General features: G+C 37.1%; 2 protein-coding genes across 6 annotated transcripts in view; one reads left to right on the forward strand and one right to left on the reverse strand.

The window, feature by feature from the left end:
• The window catches only part of Ugp2 (UDP-glucose pyrophosphorylase 2), a 47,743-nt gene extending 25,372 nt beyond the window's left edge, over positions 1 to 22,371 (forward strand). Inside the window, exons 4-10 of one of the 2 annotated variants that reach the window (XM_013022538.1) lie at positions 14,044 to 14,229; positions 15,307 to 15,440; positions 16,454 to 16,751; positions 17,748 to 17,945; positions 18,378 to 18,620; positions 20,514 to 20,618; positions 21,922 to 22,371. In XM_013022538.1, the coding sequence (XP_012877992.1) occupies positions 14,044 to 14,229; positions 15,307 to 15,440; positions 16,454 to 16,751; positions 17,748 to 17,945; positions 18,378 to 18,620; positions 20,514 to 20,618; positions 21,922 to 22,029 (1,272 nt within the window). In that variant the 3' untranslated portion in view covers positions 22,030 to 22,371. The remainder of the gene's footprint in view (positions 1 to 14,043; positions 14,230 to 15,306; positions 15,441 to 16,453; positions 16,752 to 17,747; positions 17,946 to 18,377; positions 18,621 to 20,513; positions 20,619 to 21,921) is intronic. The other variant, XM_013022539.1, reaches the window with a different exon arrangement.
• Positions 22,372 to 23,229: 858 nt separating this feature from the next.
• Positions 23,230 to 27,619, reverse strand: part of Vps54 (vacuolar protein sorting 54 homolog (S. cerevisiae)) — a 99,056-nt gene continuing 94,666 nt past the window's right edge. For all 4 annotated transcript variants that reach the window (XR_001175302.1, XM_013022520.1, XM_013022519.1 and 1 more), the window contains one exon: positions 23,230 to 24,587. Coding sequence is in view for 3 of the 4 variants with exons in the window: in XM_013022520.1 (XP_012877974.1) it covers positions 24,482 to 24,587 (106 nt within the window). In the remaining variant the exon portion in view is untranslated. The remainder of the gene's footprint in view (positions 24,588 to 27,619) is intronic.

Below are 27,619 nucleotides of genomic sequence, written 5' to 3' on the forward strand. Positions count from 1 at the left end.
TCCTTCTGAGTAGCTAGGTTAATGGGCTTGAGCTGTCATGCCTGCCTGGAACTATAGTTTTTGTTGCTGTTTTGTTTTTTATAGTACTACTAGAGTATAACAATGAAATGAGTGGGAAATGAGAATCTATGAGGTGGGACTGGGAATATAGCTTAGTGGTAGAGTGCTTGCCTTGCATGCATGAAGTCCTGGGTTCGATTCTTCAGTACCACATATACAAAAAACCCGGAAGTGATGCTGTGGCTCAAGTGGTGGCTCAAGTGTGCAAAAAGTAGCTCAAGGACAGTCCTCAGGCCCCACGATTGGCAAAAAACAAAAGAGAGAATAGATGAGGTAAGTAGGGGCACGTCTGCGAATAGACATCTTTCAGGAGAGATCATTTTGGCTGAACAAAGAAAATGTTGGAAAACGTAAGATATGAGTCTTGATCCTGGCTAGATGGATTGTATTTTTAGGAAGCAAGTAGGAAATGACTGTCTTAAGTTCTTAAATAGTAAAACTCAGAACTACATAAGAAACCCAAATTGCTTATGCTTCTTGATCACTGTTGGATAAATGGCTACTTTTTAATTTTCTCACCTGTTTTTCCTTCTTTTCTCTTTTCTACCTTCCTTTCCCTTTATCAGGGCTGGCTGACCATGTAGTAAATTTCTACATTGTGATGCATGTTAACTTTTAATAATCCCTTTAATCCTTAAAGCACTTGCAATTTGATAAAGAGAAATACTTAATATTTTTGTTAAACATTCAACAAATATAAGTACTTCCTAGGTGTCAGATACTATGCTGGACACAATAAAAACAATACTATATGGACAGAAAGAGGAGGTGGAAATAATGTTTTAGATACGAGATAGAAAAGCCTTTTTTGAGTCTGTGATGGTCTGTTTTATTCTCAGCTTCACTACATTAACAAAGCTATTATTTAATATGACAGTTAGATAAAATATTTTGAAATATTTAAAATATTAACTTTATTGTAAATGGATCAGTCCTCAAAACTGGCTATTTATATATTAACTGGTATTTGAAATGTTTAATTTAGAACTTTTTCATGTATGATTCCCTATAGACCAAAACGGTACCATATTCAAGTTTGCAAAGTTCAAATTTTAGACTAAAAAATAAGTGGTTTTGTGATTCTACCTGTCATTTTTTTTTCTGAGATTTTTATAAGGTTAACTTGAGTAACTGTGAGGTAGCAGACTGTATTGAAGGATAGTGGGAATGAGCTACTGAATTGGTGCTCATGAGTCTTACTGCTACAGTGTAAGTGTCAAGATTGCTGACTAATTTTTGGAATGATATGTTTATTTAGTCTTCCTTATAAATTTTTGTCTATGGATATGAGAGGGCTCACTGCATGAATAGGTCATCTGAGTCCTTTAACTACTAGAAAAAGGGCCTTTATGTTTTCTTTCCAATAAGTGAGTAAATAATTTCATTAGAATAATTAAACTTAGTTTTAAAACTCTGTAGGACGTCATAGTTGGAAAAACTGAAATATATATATATACTTGTTCAACAATTTGTTTTATACACAAAAGTGAAGACAAAACTTCCTTAGGAATTTTCTCTCAGCTTTATAATATCTATAATGTAACTAAATAACTAAAATTCTTATCATTTACTTACCATCGATAAATTGTTTTATAATTTGCTACACTAATGCGATTACCTACAAAATATGTTTGTAATATAAAGTCTTAGATTTCAATTTTTGTTTCTTCAACTTGTGTATAATGTATGACAATTCAGTATTTTGTTTCATGAGTTAAAATAATAGGTGGTTTGTTATAATCTGGTTTCTAATAGATGGGTAAACTACTTTGATTTTAAAGTTAGAATTTAAAAATGGGATAAAAAATAATCCAGGAAAACTGGTTCATACCTACAATCCCAGCACTTTGGAGGCTGAGGGAGGGAATTGCAAGTTTCAAGGTAGCCTGGACTACATATCAAGATCTTAAGTTTTATTTTATTTTATTTTTTGTTGGTTGTGGGGCTTGAACTCTGGGCTTGAGCGCTGTCACTCAGCTCTTCAGCTCAAGGCTAGCGCTCTACCACTTGAGCCACAGTGCCACTTCTGGTTTTCTGGTGGTTTATTGGAGATAAGAGTTTCATGGACTGGCTTCTGAGTAGCTAGGATTACAGGCGTGAGTCACCGGCACCCGTTTTAAGTTTTTAAAAAAAGAAAAGTCTTAAGTTTAAAAAAAAAAAGAAACAATAGAATGATTTGTGTAAGGATTTGGGCAAAAGAGCATTCAGTGTAAAGTTAAAAGGACAACAGTTTGAGAAGTTCTCTTTGTGTTCTGTGACTTCAAAATCAGGTTGAATGATACAAACATTTTGTAAAGCCTATATTGTATTGCTGCAAAAAATCTTTTGTTGTTGTTGTACTGGGACTTGAACTTGGCAGGCAAGTGCTCTGCTGCTTGAGCAGCATACCATTAGTTCTTTTTGCTCTGGTTATTTATAGAGTTGTACTTTTTACCTGGACTGAAATCCTTCTGATTGCAATCATGATTTCCATCATATCTGGGATAATAGACACTTGCCACTGAACACAGCTGTAGGTTGAGTTGGAGTCTTGCAAACTTTTTGCTCTAGCCGATTTGAACCATGGTCCTCCAGATCTGAATCTCCAGGTAGCTGCAATTACAGGCATAGGCTACCATACCTGGTTTTGCACCAAATCTTAAAATAGAAAAAACGAGAATTTTCAGTGCATAGTTTCCATTTATTAACAGTTATTTTGTTCCATTCACTTACTTGTACATTGGTGGACTACAAGTCCACCTTTAAAAAGGTGATGAATGTAGTAGGGTATGTCATGTGACATTTACTGCCCCATAGAGTTTCCAGTCATGTACTAGATACGTAGCACTGTACAGGCAATTTAGAAACAATACAATAATGGTTGTGATAAGAGGGAATACGAACTGAAACCATAGGCTGTACCAGATAAACTCCTAGGCCTGAGGGTTGCAAATAGCTTCTAAAGAAATGGTCCTGCTGTATGGTCCTTGGGATCCTTGGTAGGTATATATGCCTACATGAACATTAACTGTGGTAAAATACACAAAATATAAAATTTTCCATCTTAACCAGTACTAAGTGTACATTTTAGTAGTATTAAGTGTGCTAATATTATATCCAGTATAATCCAAGAACAGTTCCCTCCCTCCCCCCCCCCCGGTTGTGGGGCCTGAACTCTGGGCCTGGGCACTGTCCTTCAGCTCAAGGCTCAAGGCTAGCACTCTACCACTTGAGCCACAGCACCACTTCTGTTTTTTTCTGCTCATGTAGTGCTGAGGAATCGAACCCAGTGCCTCATGCATGCAAGGCAAGCACTCTACCACTGAGCTACCTTCCCGGCCCCCCAAGAACAGTTTTATCTTGCTGAACCAAAACTCCTTTTAACCCTTCCACAAACTCCTTAGATATCATATTCTGCTTTCTTTTGTGAATTTGGCTTCACTAGATAACTCACAAGTGGATTTCTTCATCTCAGATTCTTTTGTTTTCAAAATTACTTGACATATCCTTAGTTTTCTTTCCTAGACAAATACATGTGCCTAGGGGACTGTGATATGGAAGTGTTCATGGCAGTAGAAACGTGAAGCCATCATGTATGTAGTCCAAACAAGGTTCTATCTTCTCTGGCTGTTCTGAGAAATCTCAGCAACATGAGGCCATTTCAGAGGAAAAATGATTTGAAAAGGCAGAAATATAATCAGAACTTGTGTTTTTCTGAGAAGAGGTTGGCAAACTTTTTCTATTAAAAAAAAAGGCTAGATGATATGTCCTATAAAGCCTACTATATTTATACTATCTCTGTCTCGATGACCAAATTCAGCCAGATAGCGTGAAACAGTTATAGTCCATATATATTGAATTTAGCTGTGTTCCAATAAAATTTTGTGAAAACTAGTGCTAATTGTTCCACAGACCATAATTTGTTAACCTGTGCCTTCATATTATCAAGCTCTACTTGACAGCAGACTTAGGTGAAATCCATGTTTTAGAGACCAGTTAGTTGTCATCAAATCTAAGCTATTGATTATATATATATATATATATATATATATATATATATAATCAATATATATATTTATATAATATATATATTTTATATATATATAATATATATATAATACTAATAAAGAAAAAAATATAGCCAGTTAATTATAAGAACCATTGATTTGTTTAAAAATGTTGAAATATGAAGTGATAGCAGAGTATTATGTCCGAATCAATGATAGATTAATAATACTAGCCAACATTCAAGTACTTACTGTGGACAAGACATTTTATACACATCTCATTTATCTTTATAACAAAGCAACAAAGTAAATGAAAAAGGCTTAAAGCAATTAAATAATTTGCTATCCTAAGTGGTGGAGGCAGCCTGGCACTAAAGCCATTATTGTCTCTCAACAACTGTACTATATACAGTTTGCGAGCATTCTTTTTATTAAATGAGACCATGCATGTTAGAATTAATGTGATTTGTTGAATTAGGTCATGGAACAAATAACTGCTATGTGATTTCCCTTTAGCATGTCATTACAATTTCAGCTATTTCTCTATTTAGCCAGCTACTACTTTTCAGCCATTATTGCATGCTAGTTCCCTCAGAGAAGAATTAAGTACTTGTGAACCTGTCCTGAAAATGTTTTTAAAATGATAAATTGGGAATAGAACTGTTGGTGTTCTGTGTACCATTGCAGTGTTGGTCTGTTCCTCCTGTGGATGGGCAGAGCAAGTTCCACATGACTGTAATTTGTCTCCTTTTGCCATCAGTATTAAAGTGGTGAAGTCCTGCCTAAGTGATGGAGACATTTGCAAAGATTACCTCATTGATTGGAAGACACAGGAAATGCTGAGTCTTGGGGATTTCCTATTGTCCTTAACAAAGATCAAACAAGTGTCAGTTTTATGGTTTTTTGTTTTTTTTTGTGCCGGTCCTGGGACTTGAACTCAGGGCCTTGAGCGCTCTACCACTTAAGCCACAGTGCCACTTCCAGCTTATTTGGAGTAGTTTATTGGAGATCTGTCTCATGGACTTTCCTGCCTCAGGTGGCTTCAAAGCACAATCATCAGATCTCAGCTTCTTGAGTAGCTAGGATTACAGGCACCAGCCACCAGCACCTAGCTTGTGTCAAAGCTTTTGATAGAGTTTTAGAATTTAGAACCATTAAAAAAAATATATATATATATATAGAATTGTAAAGGGAGCATGGTGGTATATGCCTAAAATCCTAGGAGGCAGAGGCAGGAAGAACTCTAGTTTAAGGCCTGCCTCAAACAAAGTTGTGAGTCCCTTATCTCAGGAACAATATATCCAAACAAAAGGACAAAGGCGTGGCTGAAGTGGTAGATCGCTTGCCTATTATGGGAAAAAAATTAAAAAAGGAATGGCAATGGAAGGTGGCATGTATGTGACCATCTCAGACCACATCACAGTGTCAGCTTATCCAGGCCTAAACTGAAACTTTCTCATTGAAATTTAGCTTGGAGAGAGTTAAAGTTTATTTCTGCTTTATTTGCACATTAATTTTCTCTTACAAAGATTGTTTTTATATTTTATGTTAAAATTTTCCAATGTAGTAAATTTTTTACTAAGTTGAATGTAAAAAGAGGTTTTAGGTTTTTTTTGGAAATTTTCTGAAAGAGAATACAAAAATATCTGATCTTTGCAAGTACCTGGTAGCTCCTAAAGCCAAAAAAAATTGTTCTGAACTGAGATGTAGGGGTTGAAGAGAAGGTAATTGTAGTTGTGAGATGGATAAAGTACAGATGTCTACAAGCAAGAGATGATGTGACATGCTAGAGAATTCAAGGCTCTGTGTTCCAAAGAACAGTGTGTTGGTGGCATGGGAAATGAAAGAGGACAAGATAAAAAAGGCCAAACCATCAAGGACCTTGTAAACCATGTTTTCTAGTTAGGATCAGATTCAAGTATACAGAATACGGGAATCTAAAATAAAAAAACTTATGCGGGGTGTCAATGGCTCATGCGTGTGATCCTAGCTGCTTAGTAGGCTGATTTTCTGAGAATGACTGTTCAAAGCCAGCGTGGGCAGGAAAGCTCATGAGATTCTTCAGTTAACCACCAAAAAGCCAGAAGTAGAGCTGTGGCTAAAGTGGTAGAGTGCTAGCCTTGAGTAAAAGAAGCTCAGAGACAGTTCCCTGCCTGACAACAACAACAACAGCAATAATAATAATAATTATTATTATTATTATAATCAGGGGAGAGTTAATCCAGTGGTAGCATCTCAGCTTAGTGGTCATTAGTGGGCTTCTCTGTCTTGGGTTCTGTCATTCTTAACATGGTACTAGAATGAACTCTGGTTGTCATATCTTTATTACAGATAGCAGCAAGGAGATGGGCACATCCCTTTGCCCTTCTAAGAGATTTCCTGGAAATCTTTCAGTTTTCTTTGAGTTAATAGATTTGGCCAGAACTTTGGTACAAATAGCTTCAAAATACAATCTTTTATTCTGGAAGGCAATATGCCTAGCTGAAAGAGTTTTAAAATTGAAGGGAAATGAATGATACTGTGGTAGGCAATTAATCTCTGCCATCTTTATGTGTGTGTTTGTGTACATGCATGCATGCACACACATACAGGTTTACTAGTCCTGAAACTCGGGGCTTGGGCACTGTCCCTGAGCTTTTTTGCTCAAGGCTAGCACTGTACCACTTGAGCCAGTTCTACTTCCAGCTTTTCGTGGTTAGTTGGAGGTTGGAGTCTCTTAAAGTTTCTGCCTGGACTAGTTTCAAATTGTGATCCTCAGATCTCAGCCTCCTGAGTAGCTAGGGTTACAGGCATGAGCCACCAGTGCCTGGCTGCTTTGTTTTGTGAATAATGTTAAAAACATGCTCAAATGCTCTCTTACAAGAGAGGGAGGTGAAGGATGAGGGTGGAGGAAGCTAAGGAGACCATGCAGACCACTGAGATAAGACAGGTCTAAGATGAGAAGATATTGACCATGGCAACAAATACAATTTCATGAGATTGAAAAGATTTGTAACTAAACAGATGTGAGCATGCTTTTAGCTAGCAGCCAGAGAAAGAAGTGATGAAACCAAGGGATTGGAGCTGATTGTAAGAAGAAAGTCTATTGCAAGAAGTAGGCAAGGAAAACAGAGAGAGAGGTATTTCAGAAGGTAAGAGGAAGAAAGCATTCCAGGATTTGGGGAGTGATCCATTGTGTCAAATTTACCTGAGAATACAAGTAAAAGAAATATTGGTGTTATTGACAAGTTGTAGCAATTAGGAGGTTGTATGAAGACTAGTCCATCCAGTGATAGAGCAGAAAAGCAAACTGTAGTAGGTAGTGGAATTAATGAGAAATGAGAGAAGTTGGGAGTGCTCATGGAAAAAAAATTTAGTGAAGGTTAGGTACCCTATTCAGGAGGTAGAGATTGGGAGTAGACAAGCCAAAAAAGTTAGCAAGACCTCTCAACCATAAGCTAGATGTGGTGGTTTATGCCTTCTATTTCAGCTGTGAAAAGGAGAATCACAGTCTAGCCTGGCCTAGGCAAAACCCAGAAGACCCTATGTATAACCAACAAAACTAAGATAAAAAGAGCCAGAGATGTGGCTCAAGTACAGAGTGCTGAGTTCATACACCAGTACACCTACTCCAAAAAAAAAAGATGAGCTGGGATAAGTGGAGACTGAATAACTGATGTATTGGAATCCTTGAGATGGCCACCGGGAGAGATTGCCTTAGGACAGCTTTTCCTATGACCAGAAGGAAAGGATGGAAATAAGAATGGAGGTTCAGGGAAGGTCTGAGGATCTGGTAGAAGACAATAGGTTTTATTTGCAATGTGTAAAAGGAGTTGATCTCATTTTGGTGGCTGAGGGAATAGAGTGTTAATGAACTTGTTGAACCACATGATGATGTTGCACATATTAGTATTCCAGCTTTTCTTTAATAACAAAATAATCTATGGTCTGAGCACTTTTCTGTGATGAAATTGATATACAGATGATAGGATTCTGGTCATTACATTCGGACATGTGAAATGAAGAGACAGTATGTGAACGTGCCTAGCACAGAACTTGGCATGTGCACATGGGTGCACACAGACACAGACACACATACACTATGCACAAGGATTTAGTGAGTAAGTCAGTGTTCTTGGAACACTCTCTGTACATATGGAGCATTATTCCTAATTTGTTTGACTGTTTACACAGCTCATTTTCTTTTAGGCAAACTTACTGTTGTTGGAAAAAAAATTCTTTCAGATTGCAATAATCACACCCTTGTGAACCATAACAGGGCAGGTACTGTTAGCTTGGTTTGGGTATTTGGCACTGTCTCCAGGAATAGCACAAATATGCTACCCAGAACTGGGTTATACTATTGCTAATGGGAACAGTGTGTCCATAGCTGTGTGATGAATTTGGCTTTTCTTCTAAGTTGAAACTAAGTTGTGAACAGACTTGGCAAGCTACAGATCATGGCAGACAGTTTCTGTGTGATTTTTTTTTTTCAGTCTCTTAAAAGACCTCCTTCCCATTTCTGCAGAAAAACTAGAGAGCAGGATGATGTTTAAATCCTCTTATTTAAGTCAATTGCTTTCTTTCACTAATTCCCTGGAGCAAGTTAGGTATTTGACCAATTCTCTTCTGCCAGTAAGAAGAAAACATGAGTGCTCTGGATATTTTGCCAGGAACCTTTTGAGGTTTGTCCCACATCACCTATCGGGCTTGCCTTACCATCTGCTTCGCTGCACTATATGGTTTTCTGCAACACTAAATTCTGTTTATGCCTGGAGAAAAAGAGAAACAGGATAATTATGATTGAAAGCACAAAGATTGCATTTAGTGCCTGACTAAAGTGATTCAGTAAGCATCACTTTGAAGCAGTGCATGGTACTCCCTGTTGTCTCCAAACACCATCCTTTTTTTTTTTGTCGGTCATGGGGCTTGAACTCTGGGCCTGGGCGCTGTCCCTCAGCTTTTCAGCTTAAGGCTAGCGCTCTACCACTTGAGACACAGCCCTGCTTCTAGTTTTCTAGTGATTTATTGGAGATAAGAGTCTCACGGACTTTCCTGCCCGGACTGGCTTTGAACCGCAATCCTCAGATCTCAGCCTCCTGAGTAGCTAGGATTACAGGTGTGAGCCACTGGCGCCCAGCAGACACCATCCATTTTTGTCTATGTTACTGTCTTTGTGTATTCTCCTGGGAGAGCTGAGAAGGAACATGGCAGACATATCTAAAATGTCTCTCTAAGACTGGATATGTCCAGTTGTAACAAGCTGTTGCTAAGCAATTTTCTAACAATGACTTCCTTGGCTTGTTGAAGTACACTATGTGGGGCTGCTTGGTGAGGCCCCTGGTAAAGGGTATGGCAGTGTCACCAGCAGAAAGGACTTTTGTTGATATATAGAGTGATTTATTTATGTGACAGAAGCTATACTTGGCCATCTAATTGGACCTATGACAAGTTTTAGACAATGTCCTGGCTTCCTGGAATCCAACAGTTGTTCAATTCATCTACTGGTTGTGAGTTTTCTTTGCACACACACACATACACATGGCGGGAGGTGGGGAGAGGATTGAAGTAGGCATAAGTCATAAACACAAGTTGAAGATTCCACTGGAGATTTCCACCAGCAGCATTACCATTCTGGACATCTCTCCCCCTTCACACCTTGTTATTTTTTTCCTTTTCCTTTCACAGTTGTCAGATCCCTTTCTTGTGATTCTCAGATTCCTTAGCTAGATCAATACTGCTTTAAGGGTTAGGTGTAATACGCAAGGTAAGTGGGTATACCTGAATGTACTGCATAAAGAAATATGGTTCCTTGCCATTTGCTAGGGAGGGATGACTACACTTAAAACATTAAAGAATCCAGGCAGAAGGGAGCAAAGTTTTTTTGTTAGTTGCCAGGGCATATGCCCAAGAGTCTTATTAACTCAGTTTTGGAATTTTAATGCTATATGTGAGTTAGCTCATTTATTTCACACCAATTTTTGAGCATTTTTAGAATTGCATCTTATTCATTTACTTTGTTTTCATTTGAGACTGTCTTGCTATGTAGCCCAGGCTGTCTTAGAACTCTTGAAGCTTCTGCTTCAGCCTTTTGAGTGCTGGGATTATAGACATGAATCACCGTATCGGTCCAGAGGTACATTTTTTATTTTATCTTAGATTCTTCAGATGATCACTGTTGGAAGATTTTAACTAAAACCAGAAGTATCTCAAATATATCTTTTGACTAAAAAGGCTAAATGCCCTAATGTTAAAATCAGTGTGAGGCTGACACTTCATTTTCAGATACTGTTTACCATGAAGGGTTGAAAAGGAATGCTATTTGGGACAAGTGTGCTTTTATACATGTTATTCTTCCAACTGTACATACGTATGTTTATATGTATGATGTTTTACATTAAAATTTTAAGGTGGAATTGGAAAACAGGCCTCTCATTAGGAAAGAAATTCTACATTGTAATTAAAAAAATAACTATTCAAATCATTACAGAGTTAAGGGTATTTCTGAGCTCACAACTTTACCTAAAATGCATTCAAGAACCATGGGTTTTTACTTAAATTGATTTTCATACCCTTGTGAGACTTTTGCAAGTATTCTGCCTGAGAAGTGAAAACTTAACTACTAAATGGAAATAATTGGCTTTTATGAAGTAATTGGAAAATAATTGACTTTGTCCCATTTTCCGACTCTTCTGAGTAAATATAATGTGCCCAAGAGATTTTTCCTTTGTTATAGACTACTCAGAGCCATTGTATCACTGTGGCATTTCTTTTATTGACCAGTTGCTTTTCAACAACTGGGCTTAAAAATAATTTTAACTACCTTTGTGTATCAATATGGCATCAGCTCTGTCATATACTAGTAGCATGGCACTGAATTTAGGACTGAAATGCTGAACAAACTGATGTTCATGGCAGTAGCATCAAATTAAAACATCCTTCAATGAATTTTGATACACTGGGAGGAGGGCACTGTGTGTATATATGTGTGTTGTGGATACAAGTTGCTGTTACCCCTTTGTTATCCTCACCTAGACCATATGCTGTCAAGGAAGTGACTAGTAAGTATGATATGTGTAGGGAAGAACAGCTTCTCTGGCAGCACTTGGACCTGCCCCTTGGCAGTTAGCATCCCGTATCTAGGTAGCATTCTTTGAAGTACCCAAAGGTTTGTTTTCTCCTTTAGTCAGTTCCTTTCTTTTTTCTTTTTCTTTTTTTTTTTTGTGAAAATACCATACAGAGGGGTTACAATTACGTGGGCAAGGTAATGAGTATATTTCTTATCAAGCATTGTTGCCTCCTCCTTTGTTTCCCCTTTCTATCCCTTCCCATCTCCCCCCCGCTCCCCCTCACCCCCAACGAAAGTTGTAAAGTTCGTTTTTTGACATAACATCTTGAACATCTCATTGTTGTAATGGGTCCACCTGTATCCCTATTTAAACAATTTGTTTTTTCCCTTCTCCTCACAAAGTATACCAACATCTAATATGGTGAAAACAGGGGTTATACTGTGGGTGAGGGACATACAAAGCAACAAAGATATCATCTTATAAATATGTTAGAAACAAGAAAATGTGGTATATATACACAATGGAATTCTGTGCCTCCATCAGAAAGAATGACATTGCCCCATTTGTTAGGAAATGGAAAGACTTGGAAAAAATTATATTAAGTGAAGTAAGCCAGGCCCAAGGAAACATAGGTCCCACAGTTTCCCTTATTTGTAATAACTAGTATATGTCGTTTTTGTTTTTGTTTTTTTTTGGATCCCGTCGTGGGGCCTGAACTCTGGGACTGGGCGCTGTCCCTCCGCTCTTCAGCTCAAGGCTAGTGCTCTACCACTTGAGCCACAACGCCACTTCCAGCTTTTTTCTTTTTGCTTATGTGGTGCTGAGGAATCGAACCCAGGGCCTCAGGCATGCAAGGCAAGCACTCTACCACTGAGCCACCTTCCCAGCCCTAACTAGTATATGTCTAAGACGAGCAGAAATGGTCAGATAAGTTGATATTAAGCGAAATGAACCCCAAGATAAGGATTCAAATGTTTTTTTCTTTCTTGTGATTGTTTCTAAAATATTTATAAGATGATTTCTTTTGTTGAGATCTACTTAACTACATAAACCAGGAGAACTGATAATCTTAATACATTAGGAAACAATTCAGAATGAGTGATAATGAGGGTGGGATGAGTAGAAAGTATTGGTAATATTGTTTTGTGTTCTGTAGGATTTACGCCCAAGTAAGAAAGTGTATTGGTCCACACTTGGTAGTTACTACAGAATATTAGAGATTAAAAGAAGTGAATCACACACTAGTGTTCTGTGGAAATAGCTGTGACAACAAAAAAAATGGTTTCTGTTGTAAATGTTATTGTTGTTTTCCTATAAGAGACAACTTAAAGTTCTCTGTTCACCGAAACAGCTAGAATGCTTTTAGAAAGGAAGATGAGTTGGGATTTTCTCCAACTTCAGATCTTGGTCTCTCCTTCCTTCCTAGGGCATTTCTTAGAGTAATGAGGATACCTTTCTACTTCAGTGACATCTGAGAGGCGTGTGTGTGTGTGTGTGTCTGTGTGTCTGTGTCTGTATGTATTTCTTAGAGTAATGAGGATACCTTTCTACTTCAGTGACATCTGAGAGGCGTGTGTGTGTGTGTGTGTGTGTGTGTGTGTGTGTGTGTCTGTATGTATTTCTTAGAGTAATGAGGATACCTTTCTACTTCAGTGACATCTGAGAGCTTTGTGTATGTGTGTGCGCCCAACAGCCAATATTGTGGTTTTCATTGTTGTTATTGTTGTTGCTTGAACTCTGGGCCTGGGTGCTGTCCCTGTATTCCTTTTGCTTAAGGCTAGTGCTCTACCACTTGAGCCACAATGCCACTTCTAGCTTTTTCTGTGATTAATTGGAAATAAGAGTCTCATGGACTTTCTTGCCTGGGCTAGCTTGGAACCTCAGATCCTCAGATCTCAACCTCCTGAATAGATAGGATCACAGGCGTGAGCCACCAGCACCTTGGTTGTTTGTATTCAAGGCTGGTGCTCTACCACTTGAGCTATAGCTTCACTTCTGACTTTTTTTGGTTAATTGGAGACAACAGTCTTATGGACTAACCTTCCCTGGGGTGACTTCAAAGCTCAATTCTCGGGTTTTGGCCTCCTGAGTAGGTAGGATTACAGGCGTGAGCCACCAGTGAGTACCCAGGTAGAGAGTTAAATTCTTTAGGAAGGAATTGTCCTTGTGCACACTTAGAAGTGTGACAGAGAGCTTTGCTACTTTGTTCTAAAATGTAGTCACAGACTGGAGAATAGCATGGAACTAGTGTTATTTGGGTTTGCCTCTGTGATGGAGACACTATATGATCATCTAGTCTTCAGAATTAAAAGTAGTTTATACTGCACCACAACTATTCAGATGATGAATTTTCTATATCTCATTTGCTATATATCAAACTGGAAATTCTGAGTATTTGAAGATAATTCAAGAAAATTTCAATGTTCCTACCAACCACACAAAAGACTACACAACATTTTCCTTTACTTTCTTTTTGGTCGGTCATGGGGCTTGAACTCTGGGCCTGGTCGCTGTCCCTGAGCACTTCAGCTCAAGGCCAACACTCTACCACTGGAGCCACAGCAACACTTCTGGTTTTCTGGTGGTTAATTGGAAATAAGAGTCTCATGGGCCTTCCTGTCCAGGCTGGCTTAGAACCACGATCCTCAGATCTCAGCCTCTTGAACAGATAGGATTATAGGCATGAACCACCTGCCCCCAGATAACTTTTTCCTTTTTTTATACTCCATTGTAATGTAAGTAGACCACCAAACCAAATTTGTGTGCAAAGGAAATTGCCTGTAAGCATTTGGTTTTGAATGAGAAAGGCCTGTGACATTGAAGGAAAGGTGGTTTATATTTTACACTGAGAAACCAAAACTCTTTTAAAAGTATGGATATAATCCTGGGGTTGGCTTGCTTTTAATCATCATGCTATTTGAATTACTCATTTAATTTTTTCCTTTTAGATTCAACCCTATGAAAAGATAAAGGCAAGAGGATTGCCTGATAATATCTCTTCTGTTTTGAATAAGCTGGTGGTAGTGAAACTCAATGGTGGCTTGGGAACCAGCATGGGTTGCAAAGGTCCTAAAAGTCTGATTGGTGTGAGGAATGAGAATACTTTTTTGGATCTGACTGTTCAGCAAATTGAAGTGAGTAACATAACAATAGGTTTATTAAACTAGTAAACTAAAATAATTTTTAGGTTATTATAATGTTTTATTATTAAATGTAGCTAGCAGATGTGAATTTGAGCTAGTCAAAGAGCTGTTAGTGTGAAATAAAAAGCTTAATGGCATGTCCAAAGGGTGACATAAAGCCTCATCTTAAATATCATTTGTGATTTCTGAAATCTCTGGGTCTGTTTAGATTCTCCTTTGATCTGCCTCCTTCTAGTCCCCTTCTATCTAGTGGTAGTAGGCTTCATGATGTAGGGATGACTTGGCTTAACTCTTTTGGGAAGCTGGGGAGATGCTCCGTATCTGGTTGGATGCTATGGATGCTAAGAATGTTCTCAATTCTTTTTCTGAAAGACACAGGAATTAGTCATAGACCCTAAATTCTTCATGGCAGTGGTCCTGATTTTTCCACTTCTGTATCCTTACTGCCTAGTACGAGGCAGGCAACTGCAAATATAGCAGCAAGCTAGAGCAGCAGCGAATGTTTATCCAGTACTTAATATTCAACAAGCACTCTAAGCTCTTTCAAGAATTATTACTATTAGTACTATAATTATTATTACTATTAGTACTATTACTATTATTATTACTATTATTACCCCCATTTTACAGATGAGGAAACCAGGACATAAAGAAAGTGACTCATTGGCCCAAAGTTCTCTATTTAATAAATCCAGACAGCATGACTTCTAAGAGTGTGTTTTTCTCTACTCTGTATTACCTATTAGTTCTTTTGAGATTGAAAAAGATTTCAGTTTAAGCATGACTGAGTTTTTGAACATCAGTCCTGAGCACAGGGAACCATAGCTGTGTTAACATTTCATTTTCATCCTCGCAGTTTGAGACACAAGAAAAAATGTTCAGCTAGCCATCCGTCCAGCCATAGAACTACAAGCACTAATACAGATAGCCCCAGAGCTGTGCTGCTCAGAGGCACCAGTCTGGGTCGTAGTTTAGACATTTTAGAATTAACAAGAAAGGGATAACTTTACATTTTTAAGCAAAGGAAATATAAATCTGGGTGATGTGATTGTTACTTTTCCTTCCTAGCATTTGAACAAAACCTACAATACAGATGTTCCTCTTGTTTTAATGAATTCTTTTAACACGGATGAAGATACAAAAAAAATACTACAGAAGTACAATCACTGTCGTGTGAAAATCTACACTTTCAATCAAAGCAGGTACAAGGAGTAAAAAAAAAATCACTGTAGTGGATGTTACTTATAAAAATGTTTAGCAGAGCAGCTTCCAGATGTACTTGTGCCAAAGATGAATGCTTACAAGGGCTTGATGCCTTTAAAAGCTGAACATTTGCTAATAAATGCGTGTAGTATAAATACTGTTTGAGTCTATATTTTCCTCTTCTTAAAATCTTTTTGAGATTCTTATTAGATCTTTGCATTTTAAGGGCATACTCTTTAGATAGCTCTGGGAAAGACTCTGTTATGTTTTAAAGTGTTGATAACCTTCTTTCCTTTTGGAATGAATTTCTTCAACCTGAATAATTTAGTAAATGCTGGAGAAAAAGCATGTACTGGAGAAGGTAGGGTGAATAGAAGCCCAGACTGCAGGGGGAATACAGCTTTAAGTATGGATAGCAAGCCTACATAAAGTTGTGCCTATGTCTGAAGCTGGACCATTGATTTGTTTAGTTGTGTTTTTTTAGACTCTCCCCATTAACACTTTTTCCACATCATAGATACTTTTCCTCCAGCTTCTAGTTGACTTTCAGTCTCTTGCTGTGCCATGTCCTGCTTTCCTCTCCCCCTTGCCAGTCTTTACCTGTGTGCTCACTGGTGCTGCGAAGCAGTCATCCAGGTACTCACCTGCTGCTTGTTTTCCTACAGAGAAAAAAGGTAGCTTTCCCTAGATACATTTCCAAGAATTATTCACAACCAAGAAAAATTATTTAATATATCCCTTCTTTTGGAGTCACAAAATACCTTAAAATATGATGTATGTTCCATAAGTATGTTTATGGAAAACCTTTTTTTTGCAGCAAATATTACTACCTAGAAAACAGAATTGGAACACAGATAAGAGATTTTCTTAAATGAATTCACTTATAACTAAATTACTGTTCATAATATTAGACATGGAAAAAAGATATTTTATTTAACTTTAATGCACTGTTTTACATGAAGGTCTGTAGTGCTCTAGTTGATATTACAAAATGATTTTTCTTTTTTTTAAGGTACCCGAGGATTAATAAAGAATCATTACTTCCTGTAGCAAAGGACGTATCTTACTCAGGGGAAAATACAGAAGCTTGGTACCCACCAGGCCATGGAGACATCTATGCCAGTTTCTACAACTCTGGTTTGCTTGGCACCTTCATAGGAGAAGGCAAAGAGTATATTTTTGTGTCTAACATAGATAATCTGGGTGCCACGGTGGATCTTTATATTCTTAATCATCTTATGAACCCACCTAATGGGAAACGCTGTGAATTTGTCATGGAAGTCACAAATAAAACACGTGCAGATGTAAAGGTAAATACTGACAGGAAGCAATTTGGAGATTCAATTTTTTTTACATTTCCTAGATTATATAGCTAAAGCCTTTTTTTTCTAATTCAGTAGTTACCACTTTAAACATAATGGTATTTATCTTAATATGCTTACTACCATTGTAAGCCAGTGAGATGGTATTTTGTAGAGTACCTTCATTTCTAACAGTGTGTTCATCTATGATGTATAGGATTAAAGTCAACTTTAGTTTTTGGATAATCTAATTCAGTAATTTTAATTGAAAAGTTTCATGTATATTTATGGAATAAAACTGAAATGTAAAAACATTTTTATTGTTCAGACCTTTAATATTCTTCAAAGCTTAGTGCTTATGGTTTTAATCCTTTAATGAAAACAGAATTTTCATTCCTTTCCTACAGAATTTTTTGTTTTGTTTTGTCACTCTAATATCTTTGTATCACTTACAAAAATAATTGTTGGTGCAAAGGACAAATTTGTGTAACCTGACTTTATTGGCAACACTTGACCTTTGATGAAATAGCATGCAAAATTTTAGTACTTACTCAAACAAGTAAGAGAACTGAGTAGTGTACTTATTAATGTTCCTCTCTATCCATACTGGCATGGCCTAGGAACTTCAGGAACAACTCTAGCCTGAGGCCACTTCTTAGCCACTTTTGCATTTGTTTCTCTCTTACCATAGAACCAGTTAAAGCAGGGCCTGAGGTGGTAGGACTAGCTGTTTGGTGATGAGCAGTGATTTAGGAGTAAGAGGATTGGCTGTTAACATAGCAGCCCTTTAGAAATTGAAGCATCTAATGTACTTATTTAGGGCTTTAATTATGGACTAAGATAATGGGAATATATTATAAAACAACAACTGGAATAATTTACTTGTACTTTCAAATGTGTTCCTTTGTATACTATAAGACTATCATTGTAAAATTCTATGAAATTTATAAGCAGTATAGTTGTGATTTACAAAGTTGTAGAAGCATTCATTTTCTTCCTTTTTAGGGTGGAACACTTACTCAATATGAAGGCAAATTGAGACTGGTGGAAATTGCTCAAGTGCCAAAAGCACATGTTGATGAGTTCAAGTCTGTATCAAAATTTAAAATATTTAACACAAACAACCTATGGATTTCTCTTGCAGCAGTTAAAAGACTGCAAGAACAGAATGCGATTGACATGGAAATCATTGTGAATCCAAAGGTAACAAGGTTGCATCTAATTGGTTTCCTTGCTTCCTAAGATCATAATACGCCCTGCTCCCTCTGGTCTGTCTGTCCCATCAGTCACTCTCTAGTCCCTGCCCTACTCATCCCTGTAATGTGCACCTTATCTGTCTCTAGGCTGTGGTAATGGTGAGAGCCCTGGGCTATCATAAGTAGAGGACTCCCTATCTCATGCATACTGTTCTATCTGACCTTCAGTTCTTTATTGTAAAATAAAATATTACTGAACCAAAGAGGCTGAGAAAAGATCTATGATTAAGAGCTTAACTGTTACTCATTAATATTAGTGTATTTCTTTTAATGATTCCCTGATAACACTTCCCAAATATTAAACAGCCCTCACCAAATTGAGCTATGAGTTATAGGTACCTAAAACCTGTATTTTTTCCCCCATTCCTTTTTCTTATAGACTTTGGATGGAGGCCTAAATGTTATTCAATTAGAAACTGCAGTTGGAGCTGCGATCAAAAGTTTTGAGAATTCTTTAGGTATTAACGTTCCCAGGAGTCGTTTTCTGCCTGTCAAGACTACTTCAGATCTCTTGCTTGTGATGTCAAACCTCTATAGCCTTAATGCAGGATCTTTGACGATGAGTGAAAAGCGGGAATTTCCTACAGTGCCCTTGGTTAAATTAGGCAGTTCTTTTACAAAGGTACGTTAACTATAAAGGTAAACTGAAAGATGTGCTTGTGGATTAGGGATTTAGTTTCCATTACTGACCTTATGGATTTCTCCATCTTTGATATCATTTAAAGGAATTAACTATAAAAGATAAACAGATTTTTTTTTCAGTACTAGAGTTTGAATTTAGAGTCTGTTACTCACCCAGGCTATTTAACCAGTGGAATCTCTACCACCTGAGACACACCTCTACTTCTGGCCTTTTGCTGGCTAATTGGAGATAATAGTCTTACAGACTTATCTGTTCAGGCTGACTTCAAACCATGATCCTCAGATCTGTTTCCTGAGCAGTTAGGATTACAGACGTGAGCCACCAGCCCCTGGCAACATCTTTGTCTTTATGAAACCGATGTTCTAGAGAGAAGATACTAAGTAAAATACATCAAAAACATATGAAGTGAAAAATCTATGGAGAAAAACAATAAAGACTATGTATGAATGGAGATTGAGTGCAGGTGTCTACAGTACAAAACCTGTTCTAGGCAGGAGTAAAAATCAGTATAGCTGATAGCATCCCAAAGACTTCAATCACATCAAATGTTGCAAGTGTTGATGTGACATGGTGAGTCTTTGTGGTTGGTTGGTCTAGAAGGTCCTGCTATGCTATCCAAATCTGTTCTAGGACCAGACAGGAGTTAGTGTGGACTACAGATGAAAAAGTTTGCAAACTATGATTGTTTGTCTCAATGAAACACTTATTCCAAGAAAGAATGAAAAATTCAGGTACGGGTGGCTCATTCATACAAATTTAGCCACTCAAGACAGTGAGGTCTGATGATTGTGGTTTGACACCAGTTCAGGCAGAAAAAACATGCAAAATTTAAATTAACTAGCAAAAAGCTAGACTCAAGTGGTAGAGTGCCATCCATGGGGGTATGGGGGCGGGGAAGGAAGAAGCTGAGCAAGAGAATGAGGTCTGAGTTCAAGCTCCAGTACTGGCACGAATAAACAAGGAAGGAAGTATGAAAAAGAAAGAAAAGATCATACATCAAATGCTGCTGCTAACTCAGGATGAGAAATCACCATTGTGTTTATCCACATGGAGGTGTGGGAATCTGACTAGAATGAATTTGAGAATGGGAAAAGATGAATTAGAGAGAGGAATGTAGGCAAGAGTTTTGCCTTGAAGAGTAATTAGGCGATAAGTAAAAAGAGATCTAAGACTTGAAGGGTGTTAGTTTTTAAATATGGGAGAAACTTTGTATATGTTGATGGAAATTAATAAAGCAGGAGAAAAAAATACTTGAGAGAGATTCCCTGGAACAATATTCTTGAAGAGGCCTTATGAAGGAATCTAATGAACATTGGAATACAGAGGCTGGCTGTAAATCAGAATAGAAAACAGTCCAGCTCCAGTGGAATATATAGTAAAAATCAAAGCCAATGGAAGTTTGTTTCTAGTTTCTCAGCAAAATAATCAAGGTCATTAGTGACAACTCTTGTGTTTATAAATCTAAGAAAAAGACAAAGATAATAAGCTTATTTGTGATATTACTTTTCCTGAAATATACTGTACTTCTGATTTCTATCCATACCTTAAAACTCTAGTCTAACCAGATTCAAACCATAATGATATGATCTCTCCTTTTTTCAACTATATGAACTACTCATCTGGCCTGCAGGACAATAGCTTTTTGTTTTGACAAAGTATCTGATCTGCTCAACTGTACTGCAGATTGTTTTGATTCTAAAGATACTGTTCATATCTCCTTGCCTCTTTGGCATGGATTTTGAGTATACTGAGTGGTTAATAAATAGGCTCTTACCATAGAAAACCTGAGCTTGGCCATGTTTTACACACCAGTTAGAACTATCTTAATTTTTTATGAATGCATTTTTTGAACAATTATATTTCTATTTAAAGGTTCAAGATTATCTAAGAAGATTTGAAAGCATACCAGATATGCTTGAATTGGATCATCTCACAGTCTCAGGAGATGTGACATTTGGCAAAAATGTTTCACTAAAGGTATGTTATAATGAAAATCACACTTGTAATAGCTTTATAAAACATATTTCACTTTCTAGTCCTAAACTTGTAATTCTTAGTCTGAACCAGGTGTTTATGAGATGTATTTTGAAGTAAGTGGGTAGGAATTTCATAGAAAATAGCATTCATATTGGAAAGCAAACTAGTAATGAAACTACTGTTATTGAAATGTGACATTCTTTTTTGTAATTTTAATTTTTTTGGTTGGTCCTGGGGCTTGAACTCTGGGCTTGGGTGCTGTCCCTCAGCTCTTCAGCTCAAGGTGAGCGCTCTACCACTTGAGCCACAGTGCCACTTCTGGTTTTCTGAGTGGTATATTGGAGATAAAGAGTCTCATGGACGTCCCTGCCTGGGTGGACTTTGAACCATACCCCTTAGATCTCAGCCTCCTGAGTAGCTAGGATTGCAGGTATGGCCACTAGCGCCCGGCGTGACATTCTTTAAAATAGAACCATTATTAAAATTAACTCACGAATATTGCTGTTTGAAAGTAGAAATAAACTTACAGTGAGTTTTGTTTTTGTTTTTTTTTGGTCGGTCTTGGAGCTTAAACCATGGGCTTGGGGGCTGTCCCTGAGCTCTTCAGCTCAAGGCTAGCACTTTACCACTTGAGCCACAGCACCACCTCCAGTTTCCTGGTGGTTAACTGGAGATAAAAAGTCCCATGGACTTTCTTGCCTGGGCTGGCTTTGAACCATGATCCTCATGTCTCAGCCTCTTGAGTAGCTAGGATTATGGGCGTGAGCCAATGGTACCTGGCTATTGATTTTTTAATACTAAAATTTTTAAAAAGATCCCATACATTTGGTTCTCTTTAAAGTTACTTAAACAGAGATCTTGGGGGAAAATGTATTCATTGGCTTAAACAAAGATTGGAGAGGGGGGTGTATTCAATTTTAATGTCTATTTGCTTGATCAAAACATGAAAAGTTATCACTAAACTGTCTCTTAAAAAATAATCTATGAAACCCTTCATGTTTAAATCTTAAACCAAGAACTCTTTATGAAGATTAGTTGATCTTGGTGGTCTTGCAGAAAAAGCCAGACCTGCAATAGTACTAGGTCTACTTCTCATTCTTGTTATTATCTCTGACAAGGAGACAAGATACTGCCAGGATTGACAGGACAAATCATAATATTTTCCTTAGCATGATACTTGGTTTTCATGTTTAATTTTGTTTATAATTAACAATCCATTATAGGAATTGTACATATATTAATCATAATTGCATTTCAGTTGCAGTTCCAAGTACACTTTTGATTTTTGTTTTCCCTTACTTAGGGAACAGTTATCATCATTGCAAATCACGGTGACAGAATTGACATCCCCCCTGGAGCAGTATTAGAGAACAAGATTGTATCTGGAAATCTTCGCATTTTGGACCACTAAAATGAAAAAAATTGTGTATACACTTTATACTTTATTATGGGCTAGTTTCTTACAATGACATGTATGTCCTCTTGGATTCTAAATAGGCAGGTGCTTTACTACCTTACTGCATCCTGCAGGGTTGATTCTTAAAGTAGTTTTCTGCAGTATGTTTCTAGTCTACAGAAAACACAGATGGAGCAATACTTTGACGAGAAGCTTCCTGAAAGTTAGTTCATCTTAAAGTGCAATATTATTTAATCCTAAAGCTGATCAGCTCTACTGAAATATCTTTTCATGGAAGTCTCACTGATGGTCACTTTGAATTGCCAGTGATTAAAAAAATAAAGCAGTGAAGCAATACACGTGTATACTTGTTTTTTTTTTTGTCGGTCGTGGGTCTTGAACCTTGGGTGCTGTCCCTCAGCTCTTCAGCTCAAGGCTCTACCACTTGAGCCATAGCCCCACTTCCAGTTTTCTGGCGGTTTAATGGAAGTAAGAGTCTCATGGACTTTCCTGCCCGAGCTGACTTTGAACCGCAATCTTCATATCTCAGCTTCCTGAGTAGCTAGGATTATAGGCATGAGTCACTGGTGCCTAGCTTTATACTTGTACTTTTTAATGCTAATTTTATGAAATGGCAAAATAAAATGGCTTATTCTTGCTAAGCAGTATAGGTTGAAAGATTTATTGTTGCTAAATACTAGCCAGCTACTGAATACTTAAATATTGCAAGTCTTTTTTTTTTTTTTTTTGGTATTTCTAAGACTTTTAAACCCAACATTTCCATAGCAGTTGCATTTGAAGGTACTTATTAGTACCTTTCATTGCATTCTAAAGCTGGGAGGCCTGCCATGCTTTCCACAGACTCTCCATTTATTTAAACAAAGTGGTGTTTCTTTTCTGGTTGGAAGGGCTGAGGCGGGCAGAGAAAGGTAGGGCATTTCTTTCCCAGCCTTGCACTCTAGTATACTGTGGTAAGAGTATAACTTCACTGAAAGCTCTCTTTAAAAGCTCTACTGCTTGATGAAACTTGTTACCACTGAAATGTGTTTAGTAATAACATTCTGAATCCGCTCTTCTGGTATTTCATTGAATGCCTTTTCTCTAAGAATGAAGCTGGACTTTATAGTTCTTCCACACTTGCTTTCAGTAGGTTGCTTGTTTAAAATTCACTGTATACTAAACCACTTAAAAAAAAAGTTGTCTTTTGAAGTTTGGTAATTTTTACAGTTTTATTAGACAGTTTAAGAACCAATGACATACCTCAGTAATGATAAAGGAAAGAAAACAAGCTTTCCTTTCAAGAAACCAAAGAGCACAAAGTAAAGACTATTTCATCGTATATAATCACAAGATTAGGCACTCTGACAGGGTTAGGCAAGATTCTTGGCGTAAGGTGAGGCACAGGCACTTTCATCTGTCTTGCTGATTCTGATTTTGAAGATTAGATATTATAAAGGTCTTTAAAGAACTTACTTATCATTTCAGATTTCTGGCCCCCAACACAGCAGCCTATATTTCAAAAGTTTTATTTCTCCCTGGTCTTTGTTCATTTACACATTGAAAATAACTTAAAAACAAGAATCTAGAGGGCCATATTTCATGTGAAGTATGAGTGTAAGTATATTAGATGAAAACATATTGTTACCTCTGCAAGAAAAAGCAAACCAAAAATCCCAAACCCTTCATATGTACTTTTATAAAAATACAGCTATTAAATTGTAATCCTTTGTATACCACTTCTGAAAAGTATTTAAATTAGTTGCATAAATAAATGCAAATATTGTATTTTTAATTCACTTAAAATCAGCCTTAATGTATTTAAACTATTTGAAGCTCTACCCAGATTGACATATAGTGGTAGTAGAAAGATTAAATATATAACACACAAAGCCTGGAACTTGACATTAGTCACTAAAACAAAAATTGAATTCCTAAATCCAAGCAATCAAAAGATGTTTATTTTTATAGAAAGGTCTGTAAAAAAATAATTTTTCAAACAGCTTTACTTTTTTATAGAGAAAACTTTCTACAGAAGTTGACTTAGATTTTAATATTTTAAATTGTACCATCATTAAATAAGGTGGGACACCATATGAATTTCATTGCACTGGAAGAAATGCAAAGCATTTTTTAATATAAAGTATACAGAGCATTCTAGTCAACTACAGCTGTGTTACAGCTATGTGTTCTTTTGGATTTGGTCCAAAGAAACCTGAGTCTGTTTCCAGAGAGAATGAAAAATGTTATAGACACCTGATCAGTTACTCCTCACTGAAGGATGTACAAAATGGCATTCTTTGTAGATCCCACGGAATCCAGTTTCCCAACACTGATACTTTCCTTTTCCCTTTCCCACACCTCAGTTCACTTGGGTTCCAGGTTCTGTTCTTGAAACACAGGAATCCAGGTTTTCTTCAGAAACACACATCCCATGGTCAGATGAACTACCCAGTTTTGCAGTATGTCATCATCTCTTCTGTTCCCAGATCTCAGCCATATTTAGGTCCAAATCTTTAAGGCCTTTTAAGGCTTGAAGATTTCCAGTGTAAAAAGCTACATCTGCTGTTACCAACCTAAACATTGGAGAAGTTATTTTTAAATCTCATACTTTTTATCTGTAATACCTTATACACTGTAAATACTACTTACATAACCAGTTGTAATGCACATTTTTTTAGGATTGATGACTACAGAATCAGTACATTTTCAGTACTGACATCTTTTTACTCATTTCCATCTTTGATGGATTAAGTCTGTGGACATGGAGTCAATGGATATAGAGGGCTGATGTGAATTTTTAAAAAATGGGATGTATCTGTTCAGTATGCTTGCTGTACAGCTAAATTTACCAAACAGCTTTACATAGTTTTCATAAAACAAACAAGAACAACTGAAAGTATATAGGTCAAACTTACTAGAAACACTACCTATGCATTGGAAATGAAGACTGGAAATGGGGTATCAAGGTGTACTTCAGCTTCATGTGTTATACTAATTTTAATACCAGTTAAAAATATAAGATAATTTTTAAAAATAGCAAATGGTAATAATAATGATCAATTCTGGGTAGCAGGAACACAAATGTTCTATTTTCTATAAGTGTCTGTATTTGAAAAGTATCTTAGGGAAAAAGAAAATTTCATCAAAAAGTACATAGCAGAGGAAGAGGAAGAACAGGGAGCAAATGCCTAGTTGGGTAGGGAGGATTTTCTCTGGGATAAAAACACTTTGGAATTGTATAACACTGAATGCACTAAGCTATACTACCAATTGTCATGCTAAAATGGACCATTTACTGGGAGATGGTGTCTAATGCCTGAAAACCTAACTACTCAGGAGGCTAAGATCTGAGGATCATGAAGCCAGCCTGGATAAAAAAAAATCTTTGAGAAGCTCATTGCCAGTTAACCAACAAAAAGCCAGAAGAGGAACTGTGGAGCTCAAGTGGTAGAAAACTAGTCTAGCAAAAAAGCTCAGGACCACCCAGGCCCTGAGTTCAAGCCCCAGAACTGGCTCAAAAAGAAAAAATGCATTTTAATTGTGATTTCAGAAACAATTTCCTTCATAAGCAGATAGTTATGTCCATAGCTACAATATAGAGATTACAATTCTTGGAATACTATCAAGAGATCAAAGATATGAATAACTTGTACATAGAAATTAATTTCTGTGACTAAGAGGATTCCCCACAGAAAATAATAGCTAATGAGTTAGAGCTTGGATGCTTCAGCACTACTGGCCTGAGAACAGTGAACTTACCTATCGTTAAAAATTTGGGGGGGAGGTCTTAAAAATACTAACTTTTTTAGTGTAGCCTCTTTAGGTCATAGCATCAAGCTCTAAATTCTTTTTTTTTGGGGGGGGGGTCCAGTCATGGGGCCTGAATTCTGGGCCTGGGTGCTGTCCCTCAGCTCTTCAGCTCAAGGCTAAGGCTCTACCACTTAAGCCACAGCACCACTTCCAGCTTTTTTTCTTTTTGCTTATGTGATGCTGAGGAATCGAACCCAGGGCCTCAGGCATGCAAAGCAAGCGCTCTACCACTGAGCCACCTTCCCAGCCCTCAAGCTCTATATTCTTAATATGCTATTTCTTTTCAAAAGAAGATTCAATAGCAGGTAACATATATATATATATATATATATATATATATATCATTTATATATGTATATATATATCATTTATATCTCAATATCAAGTGGGAAATAGTCTGGTGTTCCTGTTAAAAATACCTTAGTTGGGGATGTAGTTTAGTTGTAGAACACTTACCTACTCTATACTAGTAAAGCCCTGGGTTCTACTCCCAGGAGTGGAAAAAGAAAGTATCCGGGTGTATGTTGGTGTGGTTAATTAACATCAGTTATCTTAGAAAGGCTTACAGTTATTTATGTACTTATTATTTAAAGATGTGTGCATGGTATTTACAGGTTAAATCTTGAGAGAGAGAGAGAGAGAGAGAATATGTGTGTCCCTATCCTTGTATGCTGGAACTGAACCTTAAACTCTGGTCCTGCTCTTCCTTGGTGTTTTCATTTCTGGCTGGCACCCTACCACTTCTCCACTCTGCCACATCTCCATTTCCAGCCTTCTGCTGGAGAGAAGAGTTTTTTCCAGCTTTTGAAATTGAAGAGGCTCACGTATGTGCCTGGGCTGGCTTCAAGCCTTGATTCTCCTAACTCATCCTCCTGAATCAAGAGAATTTATAGGCATGAGCCACGGGCACCCAGTTTTTGTTATTGTTGTTGTGTTGTTTTGTTTTAAATGTTTGACAAAAGAACTGTGCTTATGGAGAAATAATGAAAGAATTGAGAATGTAGCATCATTTTAGCAGTTTTCAAATCTAGGTGAGAGGTATTCAAGCACTTGTTATACTCTTCTTTGGCTCATGAAAATTTTGAAAACAATTCTTTAAAAGCAAAATGAAGACTCAGGTAATAGTCAAAGGAGGGAATCATAATCTTGCCTAAAACTTAAATTCAGTTTAGCAGACAGACTGAGCAGACTGAAGCTTCCAAACACTTTTGTAAAATAATTTAGTACTTCTTTTTCACCTTCAAATATATCTTTTATTCCTATAATTTTGAAATGTAAACCTAAATTTCCTTTAACACTTAAGGTGATAAAATTTTATTTTTAAAAATCTATGAGGCAGATAACATACCAAGGAAGTCATACTAAAGAATAAATGATCGGTGTTCTGTCTCCTCTCCTATTTTTCCTATTTTTTGCTGCTGCTAAGGGATTGAACCGAAGGTCTTATGCATGCTAAGTAAGCACTCTACAACACCTATATTCACAGCTCCATATTTTTTTTTATCTACACTATTCTTTATAAAAAATAATGAGGGAAGTTTATCAGCTGCCTTCTTTGCTATGGTATCACTTTATCCTCCTGCCCTAATTCCCAAGTACTGGGATTACATGCATATACCACTATATCTGATCTTATTTTTATTTTTTGTTGGTCATGGACTTGAACTCTGGGCCTGGTCATTGTCCCTCAGCTCTTCAGTTCAAGGCTAGCACTCTACCACTTGAGCCTCAGTGCCACTTCCAGTTTTCTGGTGGTTTATTACTGGTGATAAGAGTCTCATGGACTTTCTTTTTT

Source organism: Dipodomys ordii, unplaced genomic scaffold, assembly GCF_000151885.1.
Source record: "Dipodomys ordii isolate 6190 unplaced genomic scaffold, Dord_2.0 Scaffold63, whole genome shotgun sequence".
In the NCBI taxonomy this organism is placed as follows: Eukaryota; Metazoa; Chordata; class Mammalia; order Rodentia; family Heteromyidae; genus Dipodomys; species Dipodomys ordii.